The sequence below is a fragment of the Podarcis tiliguerta genome, assembly GCF_965153285.1.
Source record: "Podarcis tiliguerta genome assembly, chromosome: 14".
NCBI lineage: Eukaryota > Metazoa > Chordata > Lepidosauria > Squamata > Lacertidae > Podarcis > Podarcis tiliguerta.
The window spans coordinates 27,126,687-27,151,994 of record NC_139547.1 but is presented as its reverse complement, the minus strand read 5'-3'; the positions used below and the strand labels follow the sequence as shown (position 1 = coordinate 27,151,994).

The following is a 25,308-nucleotide window of genomic DNA, read 5'->3' as shown; positions in this document are numbered from 1 at the left end:
TAGCCCTTTAGTTCCCCCCGGGATGGGACAACCCTGACAAGTGGGCAGGTCCCTAACCTGTCAAGTGTAGAGAAAAGCAGCTCAGCAAATTTTCAGCCAAGGTTGGCTGTGTACAGCATAGATTGGTTGCTGTCTATGACATCATTCCATTCCGGGGAATGTTTCTGAAGCAGTTTGTGCCCATTTAAAAATGCTGGTGGTGCTTTCAGACAGAATAAGTAAAGAGAACAAATGTATATCTAAATGAATAAAATATTGTGTGGTATTCAGACTAAACAGCAGGCAATGGAAACTGAAGCTCATGGAACATGGCCCCTGCCTCCCCCCAGCTGTAGAGTGGCCGAGGGCGTGTGCAGTCAGTGTGGGGGCTGCCGCTCTCGTGCGCCATCCATACGGACGTCCGTACTGGCTGCTGTGTGTGTGCACTCCATACAGGATGCAGCACATGCACAGTCTCTACGGGATGCCGCACATGCACAGTCCATATGGGATGCCACTCGCGCAGCAGCCCGTACGGTCACCATGCAAGCGGCAGCCCATATGGATGGCGTGCATGAGCAGCAGCCTGTACAGACTGTGCATGTGTGGCATCCTGTACGGAGTGCACGGGCTGCCGCACATGCGCAGTCCATATGGATGTCACACGTGCATCACCGGGCAGTTCGTCCCACCCCTCGGCGTCCCGCCCCGGGTGCCAGAGAGGGTTCCTCCGCCACTGCTTATGGGCTCCCCATTGAGGCACCCGGCCGGCACTGTGAGAAAAAGATGTGGGCTGGATGGCCCCCAGAGGCCTGATCGAGCAGGGATCTTCCTATGTTCTGTTTCTCTTCTCCTATTCTCTTAGGGCCATAGCAGCAACGGAAGGAGGCCAATGGCAGCAGGCGACGGAAACTGAAGCTCATGGAACATATCAGGCTGACTTCCTTGGCACACCCAGGAGGAATCGCTTTGGACCATTTCATGCAGAACAAGCCCTTCGATTGTGCAGGCGCTACAGAGACAGCGCGAGAAGGAAAGAGGGTGTGTCTTCACTGGCCACATCCCCTTGCTGCATTTCAGACCATTTTTATTTCTTGCTTTCCTGGACATGCAGTTCTTCCTCTTGGAATGTCAAGCTGGGTTGGTGTTTGAGTGTGTGTTGCTAAACTTGGACACTTGTCCCCAAGCCTCTCTCAGGAAATATGATTAAAAGGAGAGGGATCTTGATATGGGATATTTAAAAGGGAGTGGACTAGGGTTAAGAATTGGTCTGAGCTCTCCATTTCAGATTTTTGCAGTTTCTCTTTTTTTCTGCAAATCTGAAATTCAGTTTTCTGCTTCTCCACATCTGTTTCCCCTCCTCCCTTTTTTAAAAAAGAGGTCCTTATGAAAATTCATTAGCAAACTTCTCCCAATGTGCATGTTTTGTGCAATTTGGACGGATGCACACATTTTTTTGCATCGGCAAAGGATTCCCTCCTAATATAATGCAACTTTGCATGCTATTTCCATGAATATATGCATTTCTTACTTATGTACTTTACATATACACACCTTTAAACACCATGGTTGGCTAGAGAACTCTGTTGCAAAATTTGGAGAAGTTCAAATTTGGAACTTTGCTTTCAAGTTAAAAATATCCCCCTGGATGCTTTGGGCTGGAACTCCCATCCACCTGGGGCTGATAGGAATTGTAGCACCAAACATCTGGCAGGCACCAAGTTGACGAAGAGCACTTTATCTTTTCAAAAAGGCTTTAAAATCATTTCCCCCCCTGGAATTTAGTGATTGAGGGGAGCAGTGTATGTAAAACATCTTCTAAACTTGTAGCCTCTTTTTCTATGGAGCTACAGCAGCGATAGGAGATAGAGCTTCATTTCTTCAGCAGCTGTGCTGGGAACAATTGGCCTTTGTCAAATTACAGGAACGGCTCCAGCAGGAAGAGCAGAGGAAGAGCCTTCCTTGCCCTACGGGAAAGGTCATGCCCATCCCAGCACAATGGAGTGGTATCCCTGCCCCCCCCCCCGGAAACCCACTTGGCCAGCCTGACACAGCCAGAGGCCCAAGGCTCTGGATCACATGACATCTCAGGCAGATCATTGAACTATAGAATTGGAAGGGTCATCTAGTCCAACCCCCTGCAATGCAGGTAAGGTAAAGGTAAAGGGACCCCTGACCATTAGGTCCAGTCATGGCCGACTCTGGGGTTGCGGCGCTCATCTCGCTTTATTGGCCGAGGGAGCCAGCGTACAGCTTCCGGGTCATGTGGCCAGCATGACTAAGCTACTTCTGGCGAACCAGAGCAGCTCACGGAAACGCCGTTTACCTTCCCGCCGGAGTGGTACCTATTTATCTACTTGCACTTTGACGTGCTTTCGAACTGCTAGGTTGGCAGGAGCATGGACCGAGCAACGGGAGCTCACCCCATCACGGGGATTTGAACCACCGACCGCCCTAGGCTCTTTGGTTTAACCCACAGCGCCACCTGCGTCCGCAATGCAGGAATCACAGCTAAAGAATCCTTGACAGATGACCACCTAATCTCTACCTAAAAACCTCTGACTAAGGAGAGTCCACCTCCTTCCGAGGTCATCCATTCCACCGCTGAGCAGCTTTCACCCTCCGGAAATTCTTCCGAAAGTTTAGTCGGAATCTTTTTTCCTTGTCATTTGAATCTGTTGGCTTGGATCTTCTCTTTTGGAGAAGCAGAAAACAAGCTTCTGTGTATCTGAAGATGGCTATCATGTCGCCTCTTAGGAGGAGGAGGAGGAGAATCTCATGTAAAATCAAGCAAACTCTGTTGGCTCTAACTTCTACCCAGGCTTCTTGGAGAAGCTGAGTCGGTGGGTTGTGCTTCCTCTCTTTGAGTCTGCGAGAGAACGTGAGCTGGCGAGGGCGCTGTGTTGGAGAAGGAATTGGAGAGGGTGGTGCCCACAGCCACTCCCCAAATTCCAAATGTGACCTTGGGGCCAAAGACATTAGTGACCCCCTGTAAGGCATGCTGACCTTCCACACATGGTTTGCAGCATAACGCGTGACCCCATTAATTACCATTATGCTTCTTCAGTGATGGTTTGTACACCACATTGACCACAGGTTAGGGTTCCCCCCTCCCTTTGTATGGGAAGGAGACTAAAACGGTTAAAAACAAAATGCTCTCACTTAGCAGCCAGGTTTTCTTCTTCTCTTTCTTTCCATAATGACAACCATTCTGGGTACCCACTCCATCCGTCTAAATGCTAAATGTTGCTATGGAAACCCTCATTGGACGCACACAAAATTATCTTTGACATCACTTGGCGCAGACAAGCCATACCTTGTGAAGTTAAAGCAATCCTCCTCTCTTACCCAGATGGCACATTTTACACACTACAAAATGTGGTCAAAAAATGCACCTCTGCCTCCAGCTCCTAGCGCTGAGCTGCTTGCGTGGGCGGACGTCAATCATCCAAATGGATCCCCACTTGTCAGTCATTCAGCCTACATGCTCAAGGCAGACCCTGTTTCTCTTTGCATGCTGCTGCCCAAAATATCCTAATTTCCCCAGTCCTTCTCGCCTTTGACAGCCTGGGTAGCTCTGTTGGTTAGAGAGTAGTGCTGAAAAGGTTGCAGGTTCAATCCCCATACAGGACAGATGCATATTCCTGAGAGCCAGTGTGGTGTAGTGGTTAAGAGTGGTAGATTCGTAATCTGGGGAACTGGGTTCGCGTCTCCGCTCCTCCACATGCAGCTGCTGGGTGACCTTGGGCCAGCCACACTTCTTTGAAGTCTCTCAGCCCCACTCACCTCACAGAGTGTTTGTTGTGGGGGAGGAAGGGAAAGGAGAATGTTAGCTGCTTTGAGACTCCTTCAGGTAGTGATAAAGCGGGATATCAAATCCAAACTCCTCTTCTTCTTCCATGAAGTAGGTTGGACGAGATGATCCTTGGGGTCTCTTCCAACTTTGCAATTCTTATCTTTGTTTTTCTTATCTGTGAGACTAAAGAAGAACTGCCTCACCTTTCAGCGGTGACATGACTCACAGAATCATGGACTTGGAAGGGAGCTGAAGGGGCATCTAGTCTGACCCCCCGCAATTCAGTAACCACGGCTAACAGACTCGTTTCAGTTTGTCTGGCCTTCTGACATGGGGGTCAACTGACATATTCCACTTTGCTTTTGCAGTCAGAAGGGCAAGAGTAGTACTTGCTGCTTGAATGCCATGCGTAAAGAAGCTTGTATCATGCTAGTGTGGCATAGTGGTTAGAGCGTTAGACTGGGGTTCAAATCCCCATTCAGCCATGAAGCTTGCTGGGTGACTTTGGGCCAGTCACTGCCTCTCAGCGTAGCCTACCTCACAGGGCCGTTGTGGGATTAAATGAGGAAAGGGAGAACCATGTATGCTATCTTGAGTTCCTTGGAGGAAAAAGGTGGGATATAAAATGCATTTTTTAAAAAAACAACAAACTGTTTTAAAAGTGAGATACAGAATGTTCGAGACTGGAAGGGGGGCACACGACTTCTTCGTTGCACCAAATTTGACTCAGCTTGCTGCAAATATAATCCCATCTGGGTGTGTTATTAATAGCACTGCCTACACATTAAAACAGGATGGAAGAGGTCAAACAGTCTACAGAGAGTACATAGATAATTGCAGAATCCTTTCAAATCTCTCCATGGCTCCAAAATGCTGATTCCAGGATCTGAATTTGTGGGGCAATTAAGACCTTCAGGGCATGTGAGCCAAGCAGTGAACCAACGTGTCTCTGAAAAGAGGGGCTGGAGGTTTTGTTCAGAGGCAAGCAGCAAGCATGTTAAAGCTGACAGGATACACATCAGAAACAGAGGGAGCTTATTTATACAGAGACCACCAGTTCATCTAGCTATGTAATGTCCACGCTGACTAGACATGTGGCTGCCTAGGATTTCAGGGAGGGGACACTCCCAGGTTCAGTCCCTGAGATGCTGTTGGGGATTGCTCCTGGGACCTTCTGCATGCAAAGCAGCTGACCTGCCTCTCAGCAACAGCCCTTCCCTCCCTCCTATTTTCCCCACCACGATGGAACGTAATTAGCTTGCCTCAAGCCAAGAACATAGCCTGCACGCAAAGCCATCTCTTCTCCAGTGACTCAGCTGGGCACCAGTAGAACACTTTCCACCATTAGACTTTCCTGGTGTTAACCACAAAATGAAAATTCAAGCATGAAGCTAGGGTTGCCATATTTCAAAAAGTTACGCCAGGACACCTTGAAAGTTGTTGAGCTCTTTTTAGGAAGACCCCAAAATTGCTGAGTCTTTTTAAGGAAAACCTGAAATTATTTGGCTTTTTATTTTTACAGAAATATGATTTTTGAATTAACTTGCCTAAGATACAGGACAAAGCGCCACCTTTCAGAAATTCTCCCTGGACGTCACTTCTGCCTTTGAAATCATGGTAATGTCCAGGATGTAAGGCAACCCCGATGAAGCCATCGAACAAATAAACACATCAAGGAAGGACTTGTACAATCGACGGCTATTATCATGCCTCTTTTGACTGATTGTCCTGCTACAAAGGAATTACCTGCATCTATTATGGCATCTGAGCTGGTGTCTATAATGTCTTAAGACTGGAAAGGTGCTGGCATTATGGACTCCTCTGGTCCTGTGACTTCTGAGGAGATAGGAAGGTCAAAGGCTGAATCAAAAGAAACATTCTTCTCCAGGTATGAGATGCCCTCTAAATCTGTGGCATCTGGCTGATGCCTGTGAAAACAGGATACTGGATTGTCATGGATGCTTTAGCTGAGATTCCTGCATTGCAGGGGGTTGGACTAGATGACCCTTGGGATCCCTTCCAACTCTACAATACTACGGTTCTAAGTGTTTACAAGCACTGCTCCAGAACCCCTAAATGGTACACTTTCTGGGAATGTAGCCTAGAACCAAACTCTGCATTGGGGCAACAAATTGCACAGTGAACCTATAGTTTGCTTTTAAAGCGAAGGGCCGACAAGTTTGGTTCTTTTGTGTTTGGATCCCTATGGAGATCTGCATGAGCATTGTGTGATGTCGTCTCCATGTACAAATAGTCAAAGATGCTTGCTCAGTGTGTCCAGTCAAGCGCCTTCATTAACCCAGTCCACATCAACTCCCCGGATATGATATTGGCAAGTATGAAAAAATGCATTTCAGCCAACAGGTGATTAGGAAAAAAATTATGCTCCTAAACCAGAGATGTGGGACATCTTGATGATCAAGATGGATGCTCTGTTCTGACCACAAGGGGTTAACAACAAAAGATGCTAAAGTGCTATATTAATGACTCTGGATTTGAGATTCAGTGGCAAAGAGACAGGAGAGTCACTCCCGATTGCAGCTCATGTACCTTGTTTTTGGAATATTAATCGGACTCAAGCTGCGTCTCACAATTAGAACGCTGATTGTACTTCCCTCCATCTGTAGTCAACCCAATTAAAGACGGCAGCTTAGGAAGAGGTTCATCTGGGGAGCTAATTGGGGGAATGAAATGGGCCTTTATTCTTAGGAAATGGAGGGGGCACTGCCGAGCTTGAGGGGGCATCCTGCTTACACTTCCCTGCCACTGCTGCCCCCACTCTGCTGTCTGCCTGAAATCTCAAGTTACGAGATCTCAACGAGTACGCTGCCTCTCTCTTTCTCGCTGGCCTCGTTCCCTCACCGCTGATGCAGCTTGCTAATTTCAGTGCCACCATCAGAAGACAGAACAGTGACTTCTGGTTGTTTAGCCTCCTCTTAGGGAAGATGGTGTCTTGAGTTCCCACCGGATAATTTCACTGAGGTGTCTTTTCCATCTGATTCTCGGCAAAGGATTCAAATCTCAGGTGGCAGGGACGACCACCAATCTAGTTGGCTTTAGAAGAGGATTGGATAAATTCATGGAGGAGAGGGTTATCGATGGCTACTTGCCAGGATGCCAACGCTCTATCTCCAAGCTGAGATAGCTCAGTTGGTAGCACATGAGACTCTTAATTTCAGGGTCATGGGTTTGAGCCCCACATTAGGCAAAGTTGGAGGTAACAATGCTTCTGACTACCAGTTGCTGGAAACCACAGGAGGGGAGAGAGGGCTCTTGTGATCGAATCCTGCTTCCTGGTTTCCCACAAGTCCCTGCTTGGCCGCCATGAGAACAGGATGCTGGACGAGATGGGCCACTGGTTCAATCCTGCAGACTCTTCTTATGTTCTAATGAAATCCCTCTGGGCTTAAACAGTTACAACCCAGGAGAGTATTTTCTCCTCATACATCCTTTACTCCTTGGGAAATTCATAGCGAATGTCTTCTCATGCTCTTAGCCGAAGCGCTTGTCTGATCTGCTTTGTTTTAGCCCGGCACTCCACGACGGTACAACCCTGAGCCAGGTGCAAAAAGGCTTACAGATAGAATTAAAGAACAGGGATGCCTCCTAGCACTTTCTGTACAGGAGAAGTCTCTTTTGCTGATCAGAACTGAACTGAGCTCATACCCTTTAAGACAGAACTCCACCCCTGTTCGCCCCTAATTTCAGCAGTCTAATACAGGTAAGCAAATTTGTTTCCTTATTGCTGCTGTTGGGCAGTTGAGACTCACTGAGCATTCAAGCGGAATTGGGCTGTGTACACTTTACCAACCTAACATGCAGACAGGCCATTCTTTTCCTCAGTTCAGATCAAAGCTGGGGGGTTTCGGGGTGGGGAAAACATGAAAACAGAGCATTTTATAAGAAAGGACAGGATAGATACAAGGTAGATATGGACTGCAGCTAATGTAATGCTAATTCACTTCCCAAACCAGTGGTGGGAGCGCCATGGATGCTGGTAAATGGGGACGCACACGCTGCTTTCTTTGCAGGGAGATGAGATGACACCGACTATTTCATCAGCATTCGTTCTGGTCTGCTTGCGGGGCAGGTTAGATGAGGTTGCATCAAAGCAAGTGCCATTCCACACTTCGCTGCAGTTTTGCATCACTTTCCCAAATGCCAATTGGAGGGAGGGGGAGTCAGGTTTGTTGCAGGAAATCTCTGCAGGGTTAAACTATGGAACTCACTTCTGCAGGAAGCAGTGGTGACTAGCAACTTGGATGGCTTCAAAAAGGGGATTGCACAGATTCATGGAAAATACTTTCAGTGACTATTGGCCATGATGGCTATGCTCTGCCTCCTGAATGCTTCTGAATACCAGTTGCCGGAAACCTTGTTGTTGTTGTTGTTGTTGTTGTTTAGTCGTTTAGTCGTGTCCAACTCTTCATGACCCCATGGACCAGAGCACGCCAGGCACTCCTGTCTTCCACTGCCTCCCGCAGTTTGGTCAAACTCATGCTGGTAGCTTCGAGAACACTATCCAACCATCTTGTCTTCTGTCGTCCCCTTCTCCTTGTGCCCTCCATCTTTCCCAACATCAGGGTCTTTTCCAGGGAGTCTTCTCTTCTCATGAGCTGGCCAAAGTATTGGAGCCTCAGCTTCAGGATCTGTCCTTCCAGTGAGCACTCAGGGCTGATTTCCTTCAGAATGGATAGGTTTGATCTTCTTGCAGTCCATGGGACTCTCAAGGGTCTCCTCCAGCACCATAATTCAAAAGCATCAATTCTTCGGCGATCAGCCTTCTTTATGGTCCAGCACCACCACCAGCAACAACCAACAACAATTTATTATTTCTACCCTGCCCATCCGACTGGGTTTCCCCAGCCACTCTGGGCAGCTTCCAACAGAAGGTTAAAAATACATTAAAGCATCAGTTTTAAAAACTCCCCTAAACAGGGCTGTGCTCAGATCCTGCTGGTGGGTTTCCCACAGGCAAATTTGGTTGGCCACTGTGAGAACAGGATGTTGGACTAATTGGGCTCCCTTTGACCTGACCCAGCAGGCTTCTCTTACATTCTAACGTTTAGCCTCCCAATCACCTAACATTCTGCAACCTGAATTTCCGGCTATGAAAGTGGATCCTGCCTGAAAACTGAAATGCTCAGCAATCTACTGCAGTAGATTCCCAATCTCCCTTCTTCTCGCTCTTGATCCTGGCCGTGTCTAGGTTAAGGAATCGGTAGGTCTCTTGCAGCTCGCATCTTCTCCCCTGAACTTCTCATGTGGGGCTTTCCCCCCCCCATAGCTGCCTTGCAGTCTGCTGAGTGGGAGTTTTTCTGGCTTCCAGTAAGAACAGAGAAGCAGGTTTTTATCATAAGTAGCTAAGATTTCTGATCTGCCAGCAGGGGAACATATGTCCCCCGAGAGAAGGCAATGTACTGGATGAGGGGGAAGAAAGACATTTTAATAAAAGCTCGCCAGAATATCGCAGCAAGGACTTTAGACTCCTGAGCTGAAGCGGCTGCTCTCGGTAGTTTCTAGGCTACCTCAATTTATTTCTGCTAAATATAGAAGCATATTAATTAGGGGTCTGTTCATTTCAAAAGACTCCAGCTGATTGCAAAGAAACTAATCCAATCCTTCTTTGTTCTCCCAACCCACCTGTTAATTATGCAAATGCAGCAAGGTGCGCCCCTGATTTTATCTAGCTCCAGCAACTAGAAACCTAGGAAGCTGCATTATATATACCAAGTCAGACCCGTTGCTCCAAATAGCTCAGTACCATCTACACAGACGGGCAATGGCTGTTTGGGGTTCGAGGCACAAGACATTCCTAGCCCTACCTAGAAGTACCAATGATTGAATCTGGGACTTTGCACAGAACTATGGCCCTTCTCCAAATGAGTTCAAATACCTTGTTCCCTCCACCATTTCACAAATGCACATAAGGCTGTACATGGGTGGGTGGGGTTAGGGGCAGAGTCTGGCAGCCCATCAGTATGATTTTATGGACAGTGGTGGGCTAGCACAATCCAATTTCAAATCTGTCTCAGGTGGAATTAAAAGTTCATGCAGGCCGGGGCTGCAGGGACAGAGGACACCAGCCTTCTTCAACATGGTGCCCTCCAGATGCATTGGACTAGAACAGGGGTCAGCAACCTTTTTCAGTCCACCGTCCCTCAGACCATGTGGTGGGCTGGACTATATTTTTTGGGGGGAAATGAACCAATTCCTATGGCCCACAAATAACCCATAGATGCATTTTAAATAAAAGCACATATTCTACTCATGTAAAAACACCAAGCAAGCCCCACAAATAACCTAGAGATGCATTTTAAATAAAAGCACACATTCTACTCATGTAAAAAGACACTGATTCCCGGACAGTCCGTGGGCCAGATTTAGAAGGTGATCGGGCCAGATCCGGCCCCCGGGCCTTAGGTTGCCTACCCCTGGACTAGAATGCTCATCAGGCCCTAGCTAGCATGGCTGATTTAAAGTAATACATTCATCCCAGAATTATTTAGGTGGACATTCAGCTGATTTCAAAATTAGATGGCTGCTGGCTACTTTCTGCAGTGCAGGGGCTTGAGCTGGCTGACCCTTTGTGTTCCTTCCAGCTCTACAGTTCTATGACTCTATAAATGTAGATTGGTTTGCTGCCTGTAGGGTAGCTTCACATACACCAGCAGTGAGAAAGTTATGGACTGCTTTTTATGCAAATCCATGTTGACTGCCAGGAGGATTGTTCTAAGCCCTGAACAAATTGGGAGGAAAGCTTTACAATTCCATGTTTTGACCATTTGCATTTCTGAAATGTGACATGTTTAACATAGGTCACCTCCGGACTCTGTGTTCTGTGGGAGTGATTCAGTCAGATATTGGAACTTCTGGTTTCCAGGTTTAAAGTGGAATAAGGTGTTCTAATCCACACAAAAGATTTTTATGGCTAGGGAAATGCTTTGAAAAATGCAGGTTGAATGAATGCCCATTGACAAGGCATAAACACCTGCAAGGAAATCAGAATGAATGCAGGACAAATGTTCGTTGCCATATAACCTCCCTGCAAACAAATCGGAACAAATACTCTCTGAAGGCTGGAGATGATCTAACTGCCACCGAAACTTTGTGCATGTAAAACAGGATGAAATCTGAAGAGAAAGGCCATCTGGAGGACTCCAACTCTTGGACTGTATTGCTTTTGTGTATTACATTGTGATGGCTGTTGGTCACAGACAATGGAAGACCAGGTGGATAACTGATTGCTAATGCCGTGGCAAAGATGTTGGGTGCTTCCAGAACATGAACTTAATCCAGAATTCTCTGTCTGCTAACACAAGTGGAAGGGTGAGCTTTAATGTTGCACAACAGCAGTTGCACTGGCAAAAACTCTGTGCAACAGAGGGCTCTATTGATTGATTGATTGATTGATTGCATTGAAAGCTCACCTTTTTCTCCAAGATGCTAAAGGTGGAGCACAGGGTTTTCTTCCCCTTTTTCTTGAATCCCCACAACAACCCCCAAAGGTCACTCAGTGAGTTTCATGGCCAAGTAATGATTTGAACCGTGGTCTCCAGCAAATTTAGGTTGTAAAGCTGATTTGGCACTCTGGGGCAACAAAGCCATTCTCTCTCTCTCTCTCTCTCTCTCTCTCTCTCTCTCTCTCTCTTACACACACACACACACACACACACACACACACAATGTTTTATGATAGGGGAAGTGATGGGGAAATGCACTGTCAATGTAACATTGTGTAATCTCTGTTCAAACAAATGAGGCTATATGCTCAATGAATAGCTGACATCATCGAATTTCCCTGGAAATGTTTTGCAAACAGGTCAGGATGCATGTTTGATAAGCAGGGCACCTGGAAAGGTGCACAATCCCAGCTGAAATGAGATAAAGAACATCCCCACCAGGGCTATATTTGGCTGTTTATAGATTCAGACCAGCCAGTAGAGTCTGATGGGATTATCAGCTCTGGGGTTAGGGATCTCTCTCTCTATCTCCCCCCCCCCCCCCGCCCCGTGTCTCTCTCTCACACATACACACACTATTGATTGTGGGCGAATGCAGTGCTGGTTCACAGCATCAATCTCTTCCCAACACCTTTCCGTGGAAAGGGAATCAAGCCCATTTCTATCCATCTAAGCTGTAGCCACACCCTGAACCCTATAGCAATTATTATAGCATTGCCTGAGAGCCTTGGACCATAAATAAACGTGACTGACAGGTGCCCCTGCATCCTCCCTGAGGCCCATTTCCAGGAAGTCGGTTTAAAATTACTCGGTGTTTAAAATTTTATAACCCAGACTTTCATGTTTAATTTTTAAAATCCACACAAGCATCTTAGGGAAATCCCACAGGGCAAAGTCAACACATGCAATCATTTGCAGGAAAATGTGGGGGTGAAACATTCCCCCTCCCCCACCCCAATGTTTTACGTTTTCAAGATGCTGGTTCCGCTTTTTCCCATGCAGAAAGATTCTCCACTTGAGTTGCCGTTGGCAGCAGCTGGAGAACAGAAGGCAAAACAAAGAAAGTCCCTCCCTCATGTTGGAAGGACAATAAACTGGGGTTGACATAAGCTTGTTGAGCAATAATAATGATGATGATGATATGCATGCGGGGGGGGGGATCGGGCATAGGCAAACTTCAACCCTCCAGATGTTTGGGACTACAATTCCCATCATACCTGACCACTGGTCCTGTTAGCTAGGGATGATGGGAATTGTAGTCCCAAACATCTGGAGGGCCGGAGTTTGCCTACTTCTAAATCCCTTCCAATTCATGGGATCCTATACTTGTGGGGGTAGAATATACGGAAGCAAAGTTGGCAAACCATTCCTTTTGTTTGGCAAAGATTGTGGCTGACTAGTTAAACGGATTAGCATAACCAAAGAGGCTGCTGTGTGCCAGAGGGGAAGTGGATGTGCCTTTCTTCCACTCCCTCACCTAGCTACTAACTAGAACACTAACCAGTGAGGTGTGAGAGAGCTAAACTGGAAGTAGGCTGGAAGCTGGAGGCACAGAGACCTGCTTGTTCAGTGCTGGATCCAAAGCTGCAACTCAAGGAAAAGCAAGATCTGTTGAGGTGTTAATTCCGTGAGCCCCTCCATCTGATGCTAAGGTTGTATATATGAGTAAAGGAAATCAACTATCCTGAAGACCCCACAATCTCCTCTGACCTTCCTTCCAAGGAAACAGGACCGTGGTAAGCTTTTGGAAACCCTAGAGTCTCTCAGCGCTCGGAGATTGTGGTGGCATGTGACGCTGCTGATCATAATCAAACAAAGAGTCGCTTACTTGTTCCAGTGGAATGACAAGAAAGGAGCCCCCTCCGGCACTTTCCGTTACTATGGCAAGGAACTTCGTATTCACCGCACAGAAGTGGTTGTCATGGACATTCTTGGTGATTGGGATCCCGTCAAAGCAGTGCTCTCGGTTGGCCACTTTGCCATAGACGTTTCGAAACTTGGAGCTGCGATACTGCGGCCGCCATGACATCTGCAAAGGGGAAAACATAGAGGGGTTTTTTGGGAGGGGGGTTTATAGCAATGTCACCTTTTATGAGGGGTGCCTCAGGCTCCCATACTCAAAACAGAAAGGGAGACCCAACAAGATACAGAAGTACACCCCCCCGTTTTGGCACCTAGACACCCATAATGCCGTATTTTTCACTCCATGAGACGCACTTTTTTCTTCCTAAAAAGTAAGGGGAAATGTCTGTGCGTCTTATGGTGCGAATGTGTGGTCCCTGGAGCTGAATTGCCCAGGGGCAAAATGCAGATCATACTGCTGCTTTTTTTTTTGAAAGAGGGAAGTGGTTGTTGAAACAAAGCCGCTGATTGCCAAGCGAACAGGAGCAAGATAAAGGACACTAGCAATAAAGGAGGCTGCCTGGGAGGGAGGAGGTAAAGATAGCAAACTTGCAAGGAGAGGAGACAGGAAGGCTTAAGCAATGAGGAGAGAAATTAGAAGAAAAGGAGGAGCAAAAAAACTGCTCCAGCTAAGGAAAAGACACTAAGGCAAACAAGAGGGAAGGGGGTGTTGAAAGGAAGCAGCTGATTAGTAAGCGATCGGGGAGGGAGATAAGGGACGCTAGCAATAAAGGAGGCTGCCTGGGAGGGGGAGGTAAAAGCCCATGGATCCTCAGGATTTTTACATTGGGTCACCTCAAATTCACCATCAGATCACATAGCATGTCCATGACTATAGCCTGCACCAAAAAATCACCCACCCACTGTTGCCTGGAGCCGCAATGGCGCAAAAACGTGGTTACAAAGCACGGATCCACATGGATCCTCAGGATTTTTGCATTGGGCTACTTCAAACTCACTGACAAATCACATGTCTGTGGTCACAGCATGAACCACAAAAATCATACATCCACTGTTTCATTCAGATTTTTTTTTCTTGTTTTCCTCCTCTAAAAACTAGGTGCGTCTTATGGTCAGGTGCGTCTTATGGAACAAAAAATACGGTAATACCATAAAGGTCAGACCACAGCCTGTCTCAGGGGTGTGGAGCCAAGGGACACATTCCTTCCTAGGGGCCACATGCCAGAGTCAATAGTGGGTGTGGCTGGAGGCAAAAAGGAGGTCAAGCAACAGGTGGGACTCTTATATTTCAGCCCTGCACAGATCTCTGCAGCCTTCATCCAGGCAAGCAAGGGGGGTTGTATCAGAGTTCAAGGACACTCCCCAGTCAAGCCAAATGCCCCCAAGGAGTGTGCAGCACAGGGCCTGTGAGGGGCATGGCCTGGGAAGCCTGGGCCGGATAGGGAGTCCTGAAGTGCTGCATTTGGCCCCCAGAGCTTGAGGTTCCCAACCTCTGGTCTATGGGAATCTAGTGTCAGCCAGATCCCGGCCTCTGGAGAGAATAAACCAGACTTCACATCCTGCTGAAACTCACAGCTCGGCTGCCCACCAGAGAGCAAGCCTGCATGTCTGCCAAGAACAACAAGCCCACCAGATGCATGGAGGGAGGGAGTTCACTCTTTGTAAGACAATGTAAGATCTTAACTGGCTACTTAAGAGTCCTCTTCACCACCCCAAAATAATGAGCTAGGTTGCAAGAGCTAAAACTAGGGGATAGTACCATCCAGGTTAATGGGAGGGCATTTCTTCCACCACCACCACCCTTATATAACTACCAGTAGGAGAATAATAGCCAAAGTGGTGTGAGTGAGTGAGCTGGAAGCAGGAGATGCAGAGACATGCTTGCTCTTTGCTGGATCCAATGGGGAAGCAAGATCTGTTCGGCTGTCAATGAGATAGGGGTGGGGTGTAACTGTTATTGGCATCAGTCTGTCTTGAGAAACAATGGAGTGCAAGCCTAGGCAGTATGTATGGAGGTCCCGGGCTACCCAGACAACAAGATCTCCCTCTCAGCCTCGCTGATGTGGTCCAAGGGAAAGCAGAGCAATACGTTTGGCACCAATCTGGCTGCAGGAGTTGCTGGGAGGAGGCGTACAAGGTGCCATCTTACCATATTACAGACTTGGTTCCAGGTTTGTGAAGGGTTTACTCCATAGCCTTTTCTCTCTCTCTCTCTCTCTCTCTCTCTCTCTCTCTCTCTCTCTCACACACACACACACACACACACACACACATATATATAAAGGTAAAGGACCCCTGACAGTTAAGTCCAGTCACGAACGACTCTGGGGTTGCAGTGCTCATCTTGCTTTGCTGGCCGAGGGAGCCGACGTTTGTCCGCAGTCAGTTTTTCCGGGTCATGTGCCCAGCATGACTAAGCCGCTTCTGGCAAAGCCAGAGCAGCGCACAGTAACGCCGTTTACCTTCCTGCGGTACCTATTTATCTACTTGCACTTTGACGTGCTTTCGAACTGCTAGGTTGGCAGGAGCAGGGACCAAACAACGGGAGCTCACCCCATCACAGTGAATCGAACCGCCAACCTTCCGATCGGCAAGTCCAAGGCTCAGTCGTTTACACCACAGTGCCACCCGCGTATATATTCTGAGTATATATATTCAGAATGCTGGCCAATGCACCCACTTGACTTACAAAGCTGATAGCAAGGAGCCTGCAGTTCATTCCCTCTTTTTATTATGTGTGTTCTCATCTACACATACACAGCCATGCACTTGGTCACCCAGCCAAGCTCTCTCCCAGATTTCCATTCTAAAGAGCGGAAGTCATCCATAAGCAACCCATGTGAATTTGTCAGAGCAGGGAGAAAGGGGAGGGAGGGGGGTTGGGGAGAGGGGGCCCTTCCTCGCCCCGCTGTATTTCCTGTAAACAACTCTGAAGCTTCTGCGCCTGCCATAAGCTGGGAAAGGCAAGATTGCAGCTGCAGCTGGATGTGACTTTTGCACCGGGTCCCCTGGAAGGCTGCTCAGTATGGCAGAAACAGCAGGAGACTCAGCCCCTTGGAGCACCCAGAGATGAATGGCTCTTTTAGGGGCTGAATGGGAAGAAAGTTCATCCTGCACAAAAAGGGTTCTTGGCGTCATGTGAGAGTCTCAGGACAGAGGCTCTCACACATCGAGCCAGCAGTTTCCAAGACTTTGGGGAGTGACTCATGATTCCAACACACACACACCATGGTAAAAAGAATTGCCGAAAGGAAGAGCAGCCTCCATCCAAGTCCATGCACAAACCCACACAATGGCTGTGCCTTCAAGTGCTGCAACTGCTTTGTGAAGCCCCCAAAGTTAGTATGATCAGTATAGAACTCAGCAAGTTCCTAGTCCATATGGGGGAAGAGGTAAGCTTGAAACCCAAAGGTCAGAAGCGAGAGGAGGTGGAAGAGATTGATGGCAGCTTCAGTCTTGCCTTGCCAAGACTCCAGGAGACTCCAGGATAAATGAGGAAAGATAAGACAATCTGTACTTGATTTGCTTCTAATATTTGGGTTCACAATTTAGGCTTTTCAGAAAATTCTCAGGATCTTGGCAACAACAACAAAAATAAGGATTTTTTTGGGGGGAGGGGGTAGTCCAGAGTACTTGTACACTCACAACAGAGGACTTAGGCAGTCATTGCACTTTAATCACTTTTAAAATTAAAATCACTAATGACCTCTTAGGAGACTGTTAGGTACTTTCAAAATAATGATAATCCACATGGAGTTTAAACAATAGAGCCTTGTGGCACCTGAAAGACTGGCAGACTTCCATGCCTTCTGCATTTGTTTATTATGGATATGCAGAAACATATTAATTTATGCAACATCACTTGGGAAGTGACAAGGGAGAATATATTGCCCTCTTCTTCTATCCATTTATCACTCGCCTGATGAAGTCAACAAAGAAAGATTTCGTTGAATTACCGATAGTGTAAGGGAGCAGAGCCAGTTCTACGCCATAGTGATATTTCTGAGTCAAATCTTTACCATTTTTATAAACTACTGTGTCTAGGAGCAGGCTAACTGCATGTCAAAGATCTTAAGTCCATTGTAATGTAGCACTATTTATCCCCTGATTTTGTTGAATCCAGCCTCATGAATGGTGCGCATTCCAAGCCTGTCTTATCCACATTCAGAAAAATTATAATATCAAAAGCCATTTCCTCTGCTTCCTCCTTTGCCTTGCATATGAAGTAGCTCAAATTCTGACAGCCTGTTTTGTTCAGCTTTCCGTGCTCAAAGGTCTGAGCTGACTCACAGTTTCCCAGCTCTTTGGTGGCAGGAATCAAGTTTCTAAAACTAACTGGGTGGTGGCAGAGACTCTTGAAGAAAGTCACATTGGCAGTGTAACACCAGGGATTCCAATGACCACCTCCATCCAGTTAAGTCCTTGGAGTGTGTATATGTGTGTCTGTGTTTTTTGGGAGGAAGGTCAGCTGCTATGGTCAGCTATGGAAACACCTGACTCCAGATCAGCAGCTTCTTCATGTTCACAAAATCACAGAATTGTAGAGTTGGAAGGGACTGCAACTCTCCTCCAACTCAGGAGCAATGCAGGAATCACAGCTAAATAATTCCTGACAGGTGGTTATTGAACCTCTATCTAAAAGCTTCAATTGAAAGAGAGTCCATTGCTTTCTGAGGGAGCTTGTTCCACTATCAAACAGCACTTAACATCAGGAAGTTCTTCCTCATGTTGAGTTAGAATCTCCTTTCTTGTCATTTGAATCCATTGGTCTCGTAGTCTATTCCATGACACAGGATACGTGCCAGGTGGAAGGCCAGGAAGCACAGAAGAAATGCCCATCTGTAGACCAGAGGGTTGGTTCATTAAGGATTGCTAATCTCACAAAGTAGGTGGAGTTTAGGAGCAACAGATGGGAGGCAGAGGCTCTGGTCCTCTAGGCCCTGCTGGAGCCAAGTGGCTCCCTCAGAGCTCTCCATGGTGCTGAAACACCTGGCCTATATTACAAGAACTCTGGAGCCAACACAGGCCCCCTCCTTGCCCAGAAAACAAGCAACTTATCATGAGGAGAAGGGGTAATGAACACAAGTTGCTCATCATTCAGCAACTTCATCCATATTGCCTTGTAAAACTGTTGCACTCCCAAAGTGAATGGAACATGGCTCTGCCCAGGCCATTCACGGTTTGCCACCTGCCTGTCATGTCTCGACCTGACCTGATGCCAGACACCAAGTAATAGAATCATAGAATTGTAGAGTTAGAAAGGACCACAAGAGTAACCCCTGCAATGCAGGAATCACAGCTAAAGAATCTCAAGCAGGTGGTCACCAACCTCTGCTTAAAAACCTCCAATAAAGGAGAGTTCACCACCTTTGAGTCCATGGGTCTGGGTCCTACCCTCTGGAGCAGCTTGCCCTATTTTCCATGTGACAGCCCTACAGAGATTTAAAAATGGTTCCCATATCAATCTCAATCTTCTCTTATGCAAGCGAAGCATACCCAACTCCCTCAACAGTTCTTCATAAGACTGAGTTTTCAGACTCTTGATCATCTTGGTTGCCCTCTTCTATACATGTTCCAGCTTGTCAATATCCTTCTTAAATTGTGGTGCATAGAACTGGACCTATTACTGCAGGTGTGGTCTAACCAAGGCAGAATAGAATGAAACCATGACTTCTCTTGATCTGGTCACTATTCTGATGATGCAGCCTAGAATTGCTTTAGTTTTCTTTGCTGTTGCACCACAATGTTGGCTCCAGTTAAGCTTGTGATCTACTAAGATCTCTAGATACTTTCCACATGTATTGTTGAGTCCATGGAGGACAAACCAGACACTCTACAGGTCAAAGGCCTTGGGGAGCAGGTAGAGCTTCCACTTGGACCAGTTGCTGAGGATCCCCTGGGAGATCCCTCTAGCAGGAAATCTGCTGAAGAAGCCTTGGAGCTTCAAGAACGCAGACGCCAGAGTGATGGCACAACATGCACCTTCCAGCCCAGAGTTGTCATGCCACTCTTGAGTATGTTGCCTTCTTGTGAGTAAGCAATTCCTGGAACTCCTTTTTTACCAGCAGCTGGGGTCAGGGTGCAGTCTGGGAAGCCACAGAATATAAGGTCTGGTCTTGAGTCTTCCAGTTGCTGGAAACAACACAGGGCTTGTATCCACTGTTGCAAATCATCATAAAAATAGCTTAATTTGGAAAGGCAAGCTGGAAATTATAGAACAAAGCAACCCAATCACATTTCTTACCCATCCACGGCAAGCTGAATCTGCTGAAATGCTCCTTTCTTTGCAAATATGGGAGCTGTACTTTGTTTCTTCACATGCCCTTGGGTGTGTCAGGTCTGTACTTTTTAAGTTAAAAAATCCCAAATTCTGCCCAAAGGTAACTGAGATTCTGAGGCACTCTCTGGTGGCCAGAAGGATACAAAAGTGGGAGCTTCCTTGCCGGCTATGTTTCAGCTGCAAACATTTCCCAAATCACACCATGCATCAGTAAGACCATCCTGGGAGGAAGCTGTCCTTACTTGACACAGAGGAGTTTTATGAAGTAGGACATTTAAGTCAGTTGTCATCAGTGAGTCAGCAGGGGCCTGAGGACAAAGGAGCTCCATCACGCTGGCAGATTTCTAAGCTGTTCTCTCCAGTGCCACCCCGTTATATAAGAAAAATATGAATGTACAGCAAGGAGCCTGAAGGCAGAACTCCATAGAAGCCTTCCAGTTCTGCCTGTTGCCACCTCCCCAGCAAGATTCTTGGCCACTTGTGAGGCAGGGCTGGACTGATTCACTTTCTGCACATCCAAAATGCATGCCAAGAAAAGCCTCTGATTGTGCAACCTGAAGAGTTTATGCGTATGAAGCAAATGCATTAAAAAAAATTATGCATAGCTTATTTCTGCTAAATATTAGAAAGGTCAAGAATCAAGTCTGCACAGCCCCAAGAGCTCAACAGGCATTGTCCACACTTTCTCCAGCTCATTTTCCCAGTGTCAGGACTAGAAACTTACAAATGCTGAGAAATGTATTTTGGCACCCAATACAGAATGTGGTAGTTGCACACACCCAGAGCAAGCTGTTTACTCTTTAGCAGCCTTCCTCAGTCATGGTGTCTGGGGGTTGTAGTCCAAAACATCTGGAAGGCACCAGGCTGGAGAAGGCTGATCTATGTACAGGGTGAAATACTGTATTTATTGCTCTACAAGACTCACTTTTCCCCTCCTAAAAAGTAAGGGGAAATGTGTGTGCGTCTTATGGAGCGAATGCATGCTGCACAGCTATACCAGAGGCCAGAACAGCAAGAGGGATTGCTGCTTTCACTGTGCAGCTGTTCTGGCTTCTGAGATTCAGAATATTTTCTTCTTGTTTTCCTCCTCCAAAAACTAGGTGTGTCTTGTGGTCTGGTGCGTCTTATAGAGCGAAAAATACGGTACATGGTAGGGGGAAAGGTGGGAGAGCGACCTCAAAGATCATTTTGCTGAGGGTTTCTTTAGGCAGCCTGCTTCTTGGGCATCATTCATCTTGATTTGCTTTCACAAAGCTTAAGTTGAGATTAGACAATGTCCTATCTTTATTGAGCATTCCTCTTGATTTGATTTATGACGATGGGCATTCATTCTGATTTCTTTATAAGTCTTCTCATCAATCACCTGTTCATCCCACACTTTTCAGTGCATTGCTCCATCACTGTTCTCTGCAAAAAGTCTGGGCTTTTTTTTTTTTTTTTAGAATTGGATTGTTTAAAGAGATGGATTTGTGCCACCCCACTTTGATTGTACATCCCCCACATTTCTGGTATGTGCTTGAGTGTCTCCTGCAAAACAGTGCCAGTTTGGAGGCAACCCAAGATCCCACAACTAGAACAGACTCAGCGTCATCTATCTCCACTCACAGCCCATAGTGTAATCTTATTCCCTTTTATAAGATTTTGTTGTTTCACTTCAAGGCCCCCACAACCCTAGCAGAGGAAGTTTCTATGGATTCTTTTAATGGAATGAGATTATATTAACACCCATTTATATTTTAAGAATTGCCATCTGGTACCTGGCCGGCTTTGGGGGCTTTTCAGTCCCAATAAACATATTTCTGATAATATGTGGATGTTCTGGAGGTGGCATGATAGTACAATTTATCCCTTGCCTCCTTGCACTGAGTTTTCCAGGCCGACTTTCTGGTGAGCTTGGGGGGCATTTCTGTCCTTTTTGCCCCTTCTCCATTTCCCAGGAGGAACATTCGCTTTCCACATCGAAGGCACATCGCAAGGCTTTCTTTTCTGGGATCCTGGCTCATTTTTGGCTTGGACCAAAGAGAGAGAGAAAGAGTCCAGCGTGCTTTGTCTCCAAAGAAACACCTCAGAACTCAGGAATGTTAATTAAGGGATGTTTGTGGCCTTAACACCACTTATTCTCTCTCTCTCCAGCTGATGCTTTCTTACCATTTCCTTCTTGCCAACAAGGAAATGCTGGCGCAGATTATATTGTTGCACACACTGCATTCTTCAGCCTTCTGGATGACCAGAGGAAGGTGGAGAGGGCAATGGGGAGGACGTTTGAGAGAGAGAGAGAGAAGCTTTTCTTTTCTGGAGAGCTTTGAATATGGAGACAATGAGCTGCTGGCTGGTGTAAGGATCTGACTCTGTCCAAGCCAGCTTCTTCTGTTCAGCTTGGCAAGAGCTGCAGCTGTTGGGAGTTGTCCTAGCAGGCCTGATTCCCCTTAAGAACATATGACGAGCCCTGCTGAATCAGGCCCATGGCCCATTGAGTCTAGCATCCTTTTCTCACAGTGGCCAACCAGATGCCTGTGCGAAAGGAGCAAGCAATAGCGTAGGAAGGCCTGGGAGGGGAGGGGTGCACCAGGTGCCACAGGGGAGCGTGGGGTGGCCTGGGGGTTGCTGGGCTGCAGGGGGTTGCTGGGCGACACGGGCGCTGCAGGACAGCAGGAGAAGCTGAAAGCATTGCTATGCTGCTGGGCACAAACACTGGATTCAAACACAATTATCTCCCATCTTCCAGTGCTTGGGATTCAGAAGTGTTGCTGTCTCAACCGTGGAGGGACAACTGCATATTCCTGCACTGGATTGGACCCTAGATCCTCAGGGTCCTTTCCAGCTCTATAATTCTACAATTATATGAAACTTTGCATACCGAAAATTTTCTGAGGGTGGGTGGGGGTTGGCTGACTTTTGATAGCCCTTCCAGACAGCAATGACATGGTAGCATCAGTGGGGAAACATCAGAGATCAACTAATAAAGCAGAATAAATCCACCACTAATGCACTGTTATTGTGTCAGGAACATGTTGTACAAGAAACCCACAATAACACACCAGTCGGGGGGGTGGGAGGGTGGCTTTGGATGCTGACAGAACCATAGCCCTGGGGACATGCTGCAGCTGCTGGATTTGTCTGGGAAGGCAAGTTAAAAAAGAAACTTGGAGCATCTGCCCGTTTTAAACAGGCAGGCAGCTCACCTTCCAGCCTGTGGGACAGACAGCACGAAGCACTGCGGTGCTCTCCACCGAAACCTTTCAGGCAGAAAGAGCCAGGCGGCTGCCACCTCGCCATAAACGCCTCCCCACCCTCCAGAAAAGCACTTTAAGGAATCTATACCGCTTCAATTATTCATTGCGCCAGACAGAGTGCTTTCCCGCAAGGGCGGTCCCAGCAATGGGAAGGCCTTCCTTGCAAGGCAAGCAAAGGGCGTGCAATACGATTCCTAAGGCAAGAGAGAGAGGGGGACTGAAAGCAGAGCCCGGCTCCATTGAACCAAGGGGGGCGTTTGAGTCTGAGAGGTCTGTCTGGGTCTGCAGAGGAGAGGGCTTGACACGTTTGGAGGGCATCTCCCGCGCAGGCCATGGAAATGGATCCCAGTCACTTTCCATTCAAGAGGAAGGTCAGCCTCATCTCTGAGTGACATTGGGGGATATCGATTGACCTGCTAAGCCAATGGAGGCGGTGGGGGTGGTCAATAACACTCCCTTGCAAAAGTCACGTTCGCTGTGATGTTCAGCAGAGAGTGACCGAGAGGGATGGGGTGAGGCATCCCGTCCCACGGTTGTTTCTGGGGTAACATTCACAACACCACAGCCACTGAGGTCTTAAATACTCACACAGCACAGATAGTACCTGTCCTGGACAAAATGCCATTGTGTTTCTTTTAGTGTTGTGGCACCTCCTACTCTATGCGATTTCCTCCCGTTAAATATTAGGCGGGCTCCACCTCTGTTTATTATTTCATTGCAGTAGAGTCCCATGGACTGCACAAAGATCAAACCTATCCATTCTGAAGGAAATCAGCCCTGAGTGCTCACTGGAAGGACAGATTCTGAAGCTGAGGCTCCAATACTTTGACCACCTCATGAGAAGAGAAGACTCCCTGGAAAAGACCTTGAAGTTGGGAAAGATGGAGGGCACAAGGAGAAGGGGATGACAGAGGTTGAGATGGTTGGACAGTGTTGTCGAAGCTACGAACATGAGTCTGACCAAACTGCGGGAGGCAGTGGAAGACAGGAGTGCCTGGCGTGCTCTGGTCCATGGGGTCACGAAGAGTTGGACACGACTAAACAACTAAACAACATTTATATCCCACCTTTTTCACCAAGGGACTCAAGGTGGCATGCATGGTTCCTCCCCCTCCTCGTTTAATCCCCACAACAACCCTGTGAGGTAGGTTTGGCTGAGAGGCAGTGACTGGCCCAACGTCACACCCATTGAGCTTTATGGCTGAGTGGGGGATTTGAGGTCCTAATCCAACACTCTAACCACTACACCACACAGGCTCCCTTTGTCTTTTTGACACCTCAACTGAAGACCTTCTTCTTCCAACAAGAAGAGAGATCTTGCCCGGTCTGTGTCTGTCCTAGAATTGGTTTTAGAAGTTTTGATTGTTTTATTGTTTGCGTTTTAGCAGATCCCAATGCTTGGGACATTCTGGTTGGTCATCATGAAGGAACATGGGGATTTTTAAAACAAAAGCTGGCCATTGCCACTTGAGCCCTGAGCCATTCCTTCTGATGTAACCTGCCTCTTCCTCTGCTGAGCCTATCTGATGGGTTTCTCTTTGAGAAAAGTTTATTCACTTGGCATGCAGAAGATTGGCAAGGGGCATCTCAGGAGATGACATCATGGCCCATGCTGTGAAATAAGTCCCTGTTCCACTAGACCACTGCTGGAGTGGAAGACAGGCAGCTCTTTCTAGAGATGTCTCTCTATATTTCTATCTATCCATCTATCTATCTTCTACCTACCATTTCTCATCTCTCTCTCTCTCTATGTGTGTTTGTGTGTAGGCATTTACAAATTGCTTAATATTTCAAAAAGAAGTGTACAGTCGAAAAGGCAAACAATAGGTTACTAAAGCATTTAAAAAGCCTAAAACAGCAGTATATACACACATTAAGGCAAGAAAAAACAGAAATTTACAGAGAACTAGATGGTGACAGCTAATCCTGAGTGTTGATGATGCCCCTGGTACCATTAGCTCAGACAGTAGAGCATGAGACTCTTAATCTCACAGTCATGGGTTTGAGCCCCATGTTGGGCAAAATATTCCTGCATTGCAGGGAGTTGGACTAGATGACCCTTGTGATCCCTTCCAACTCTACAATTATATGATTCAGTGATTATCAGCATTGCAAGGTAGGGGAGAATGCACACTTGTTGGGCATTTTCCTAGCCACCCAATTCTATTAACTGGATTATAGGGTTGGGGGTTGGAGACAGTGGGTCATTCAGACCGAACTCCAGCCTTAAGACAAGACATGGCTAAGGCTCATTAACTTAAGGCACAGATGCTCTCCTGGTCCAAAGCTGGGCAACTGTCTATAAGTATTTCATTGTCTGGACCCAGCTTAGTGAGTTCATAAAACCCTGTGAGTTTTTGGTTGTTGTTTTTTATATATATATAAAATCCCCCTTGTGAAAAGCCCTTGCACTGATAAAACCCCAAAAGGCCCCTCTAGGGTTCAGGTCGGTTGCAAGTTCTTGGGAGCAGAAGCTGCTTTTTAAAGCACAGAGGATGCTTTTTGCATCCTCAGCAGGGGACAGCCTCTGTGTTCAGCCTGACAGCATTTTCTTTCCTTTGCTCTTTCTTATACCAATGGCATCCTGTGTGAAAAGGAAGGAAGGTGTAGAACAGGGGAATTCATGTTGTAAAGAGTAGCCAGCTTCTCTCCAGTGTTCCCTGGAAGGAGAGACCTTCCAAACACCACTGAAAA

General features: G+C 47.0%; 1 protein-coding gene across 1 annotated transcript in view; it reads right to left on the bottom strand.

The window, feature by feature from the left end:
- The window catches only part of CORO2B (coronin 2B), a 77,225-nt gene that overhangs the window by 29,946 nt on the left and 21,971 nt on the right, over positions 1-25,308 (bottom strand). Inside the window, exon 2 of the mRNA XM_083412143.1 lies at positions 13,067-13,267. Within this exon, the coding sequence (XP_083268269.1) occupies positions 13,067-13,267 (201 nt within the window). The remainder of the gene's footprint in view (positions 1-13,066; positions 13,268-25,308) is intronic.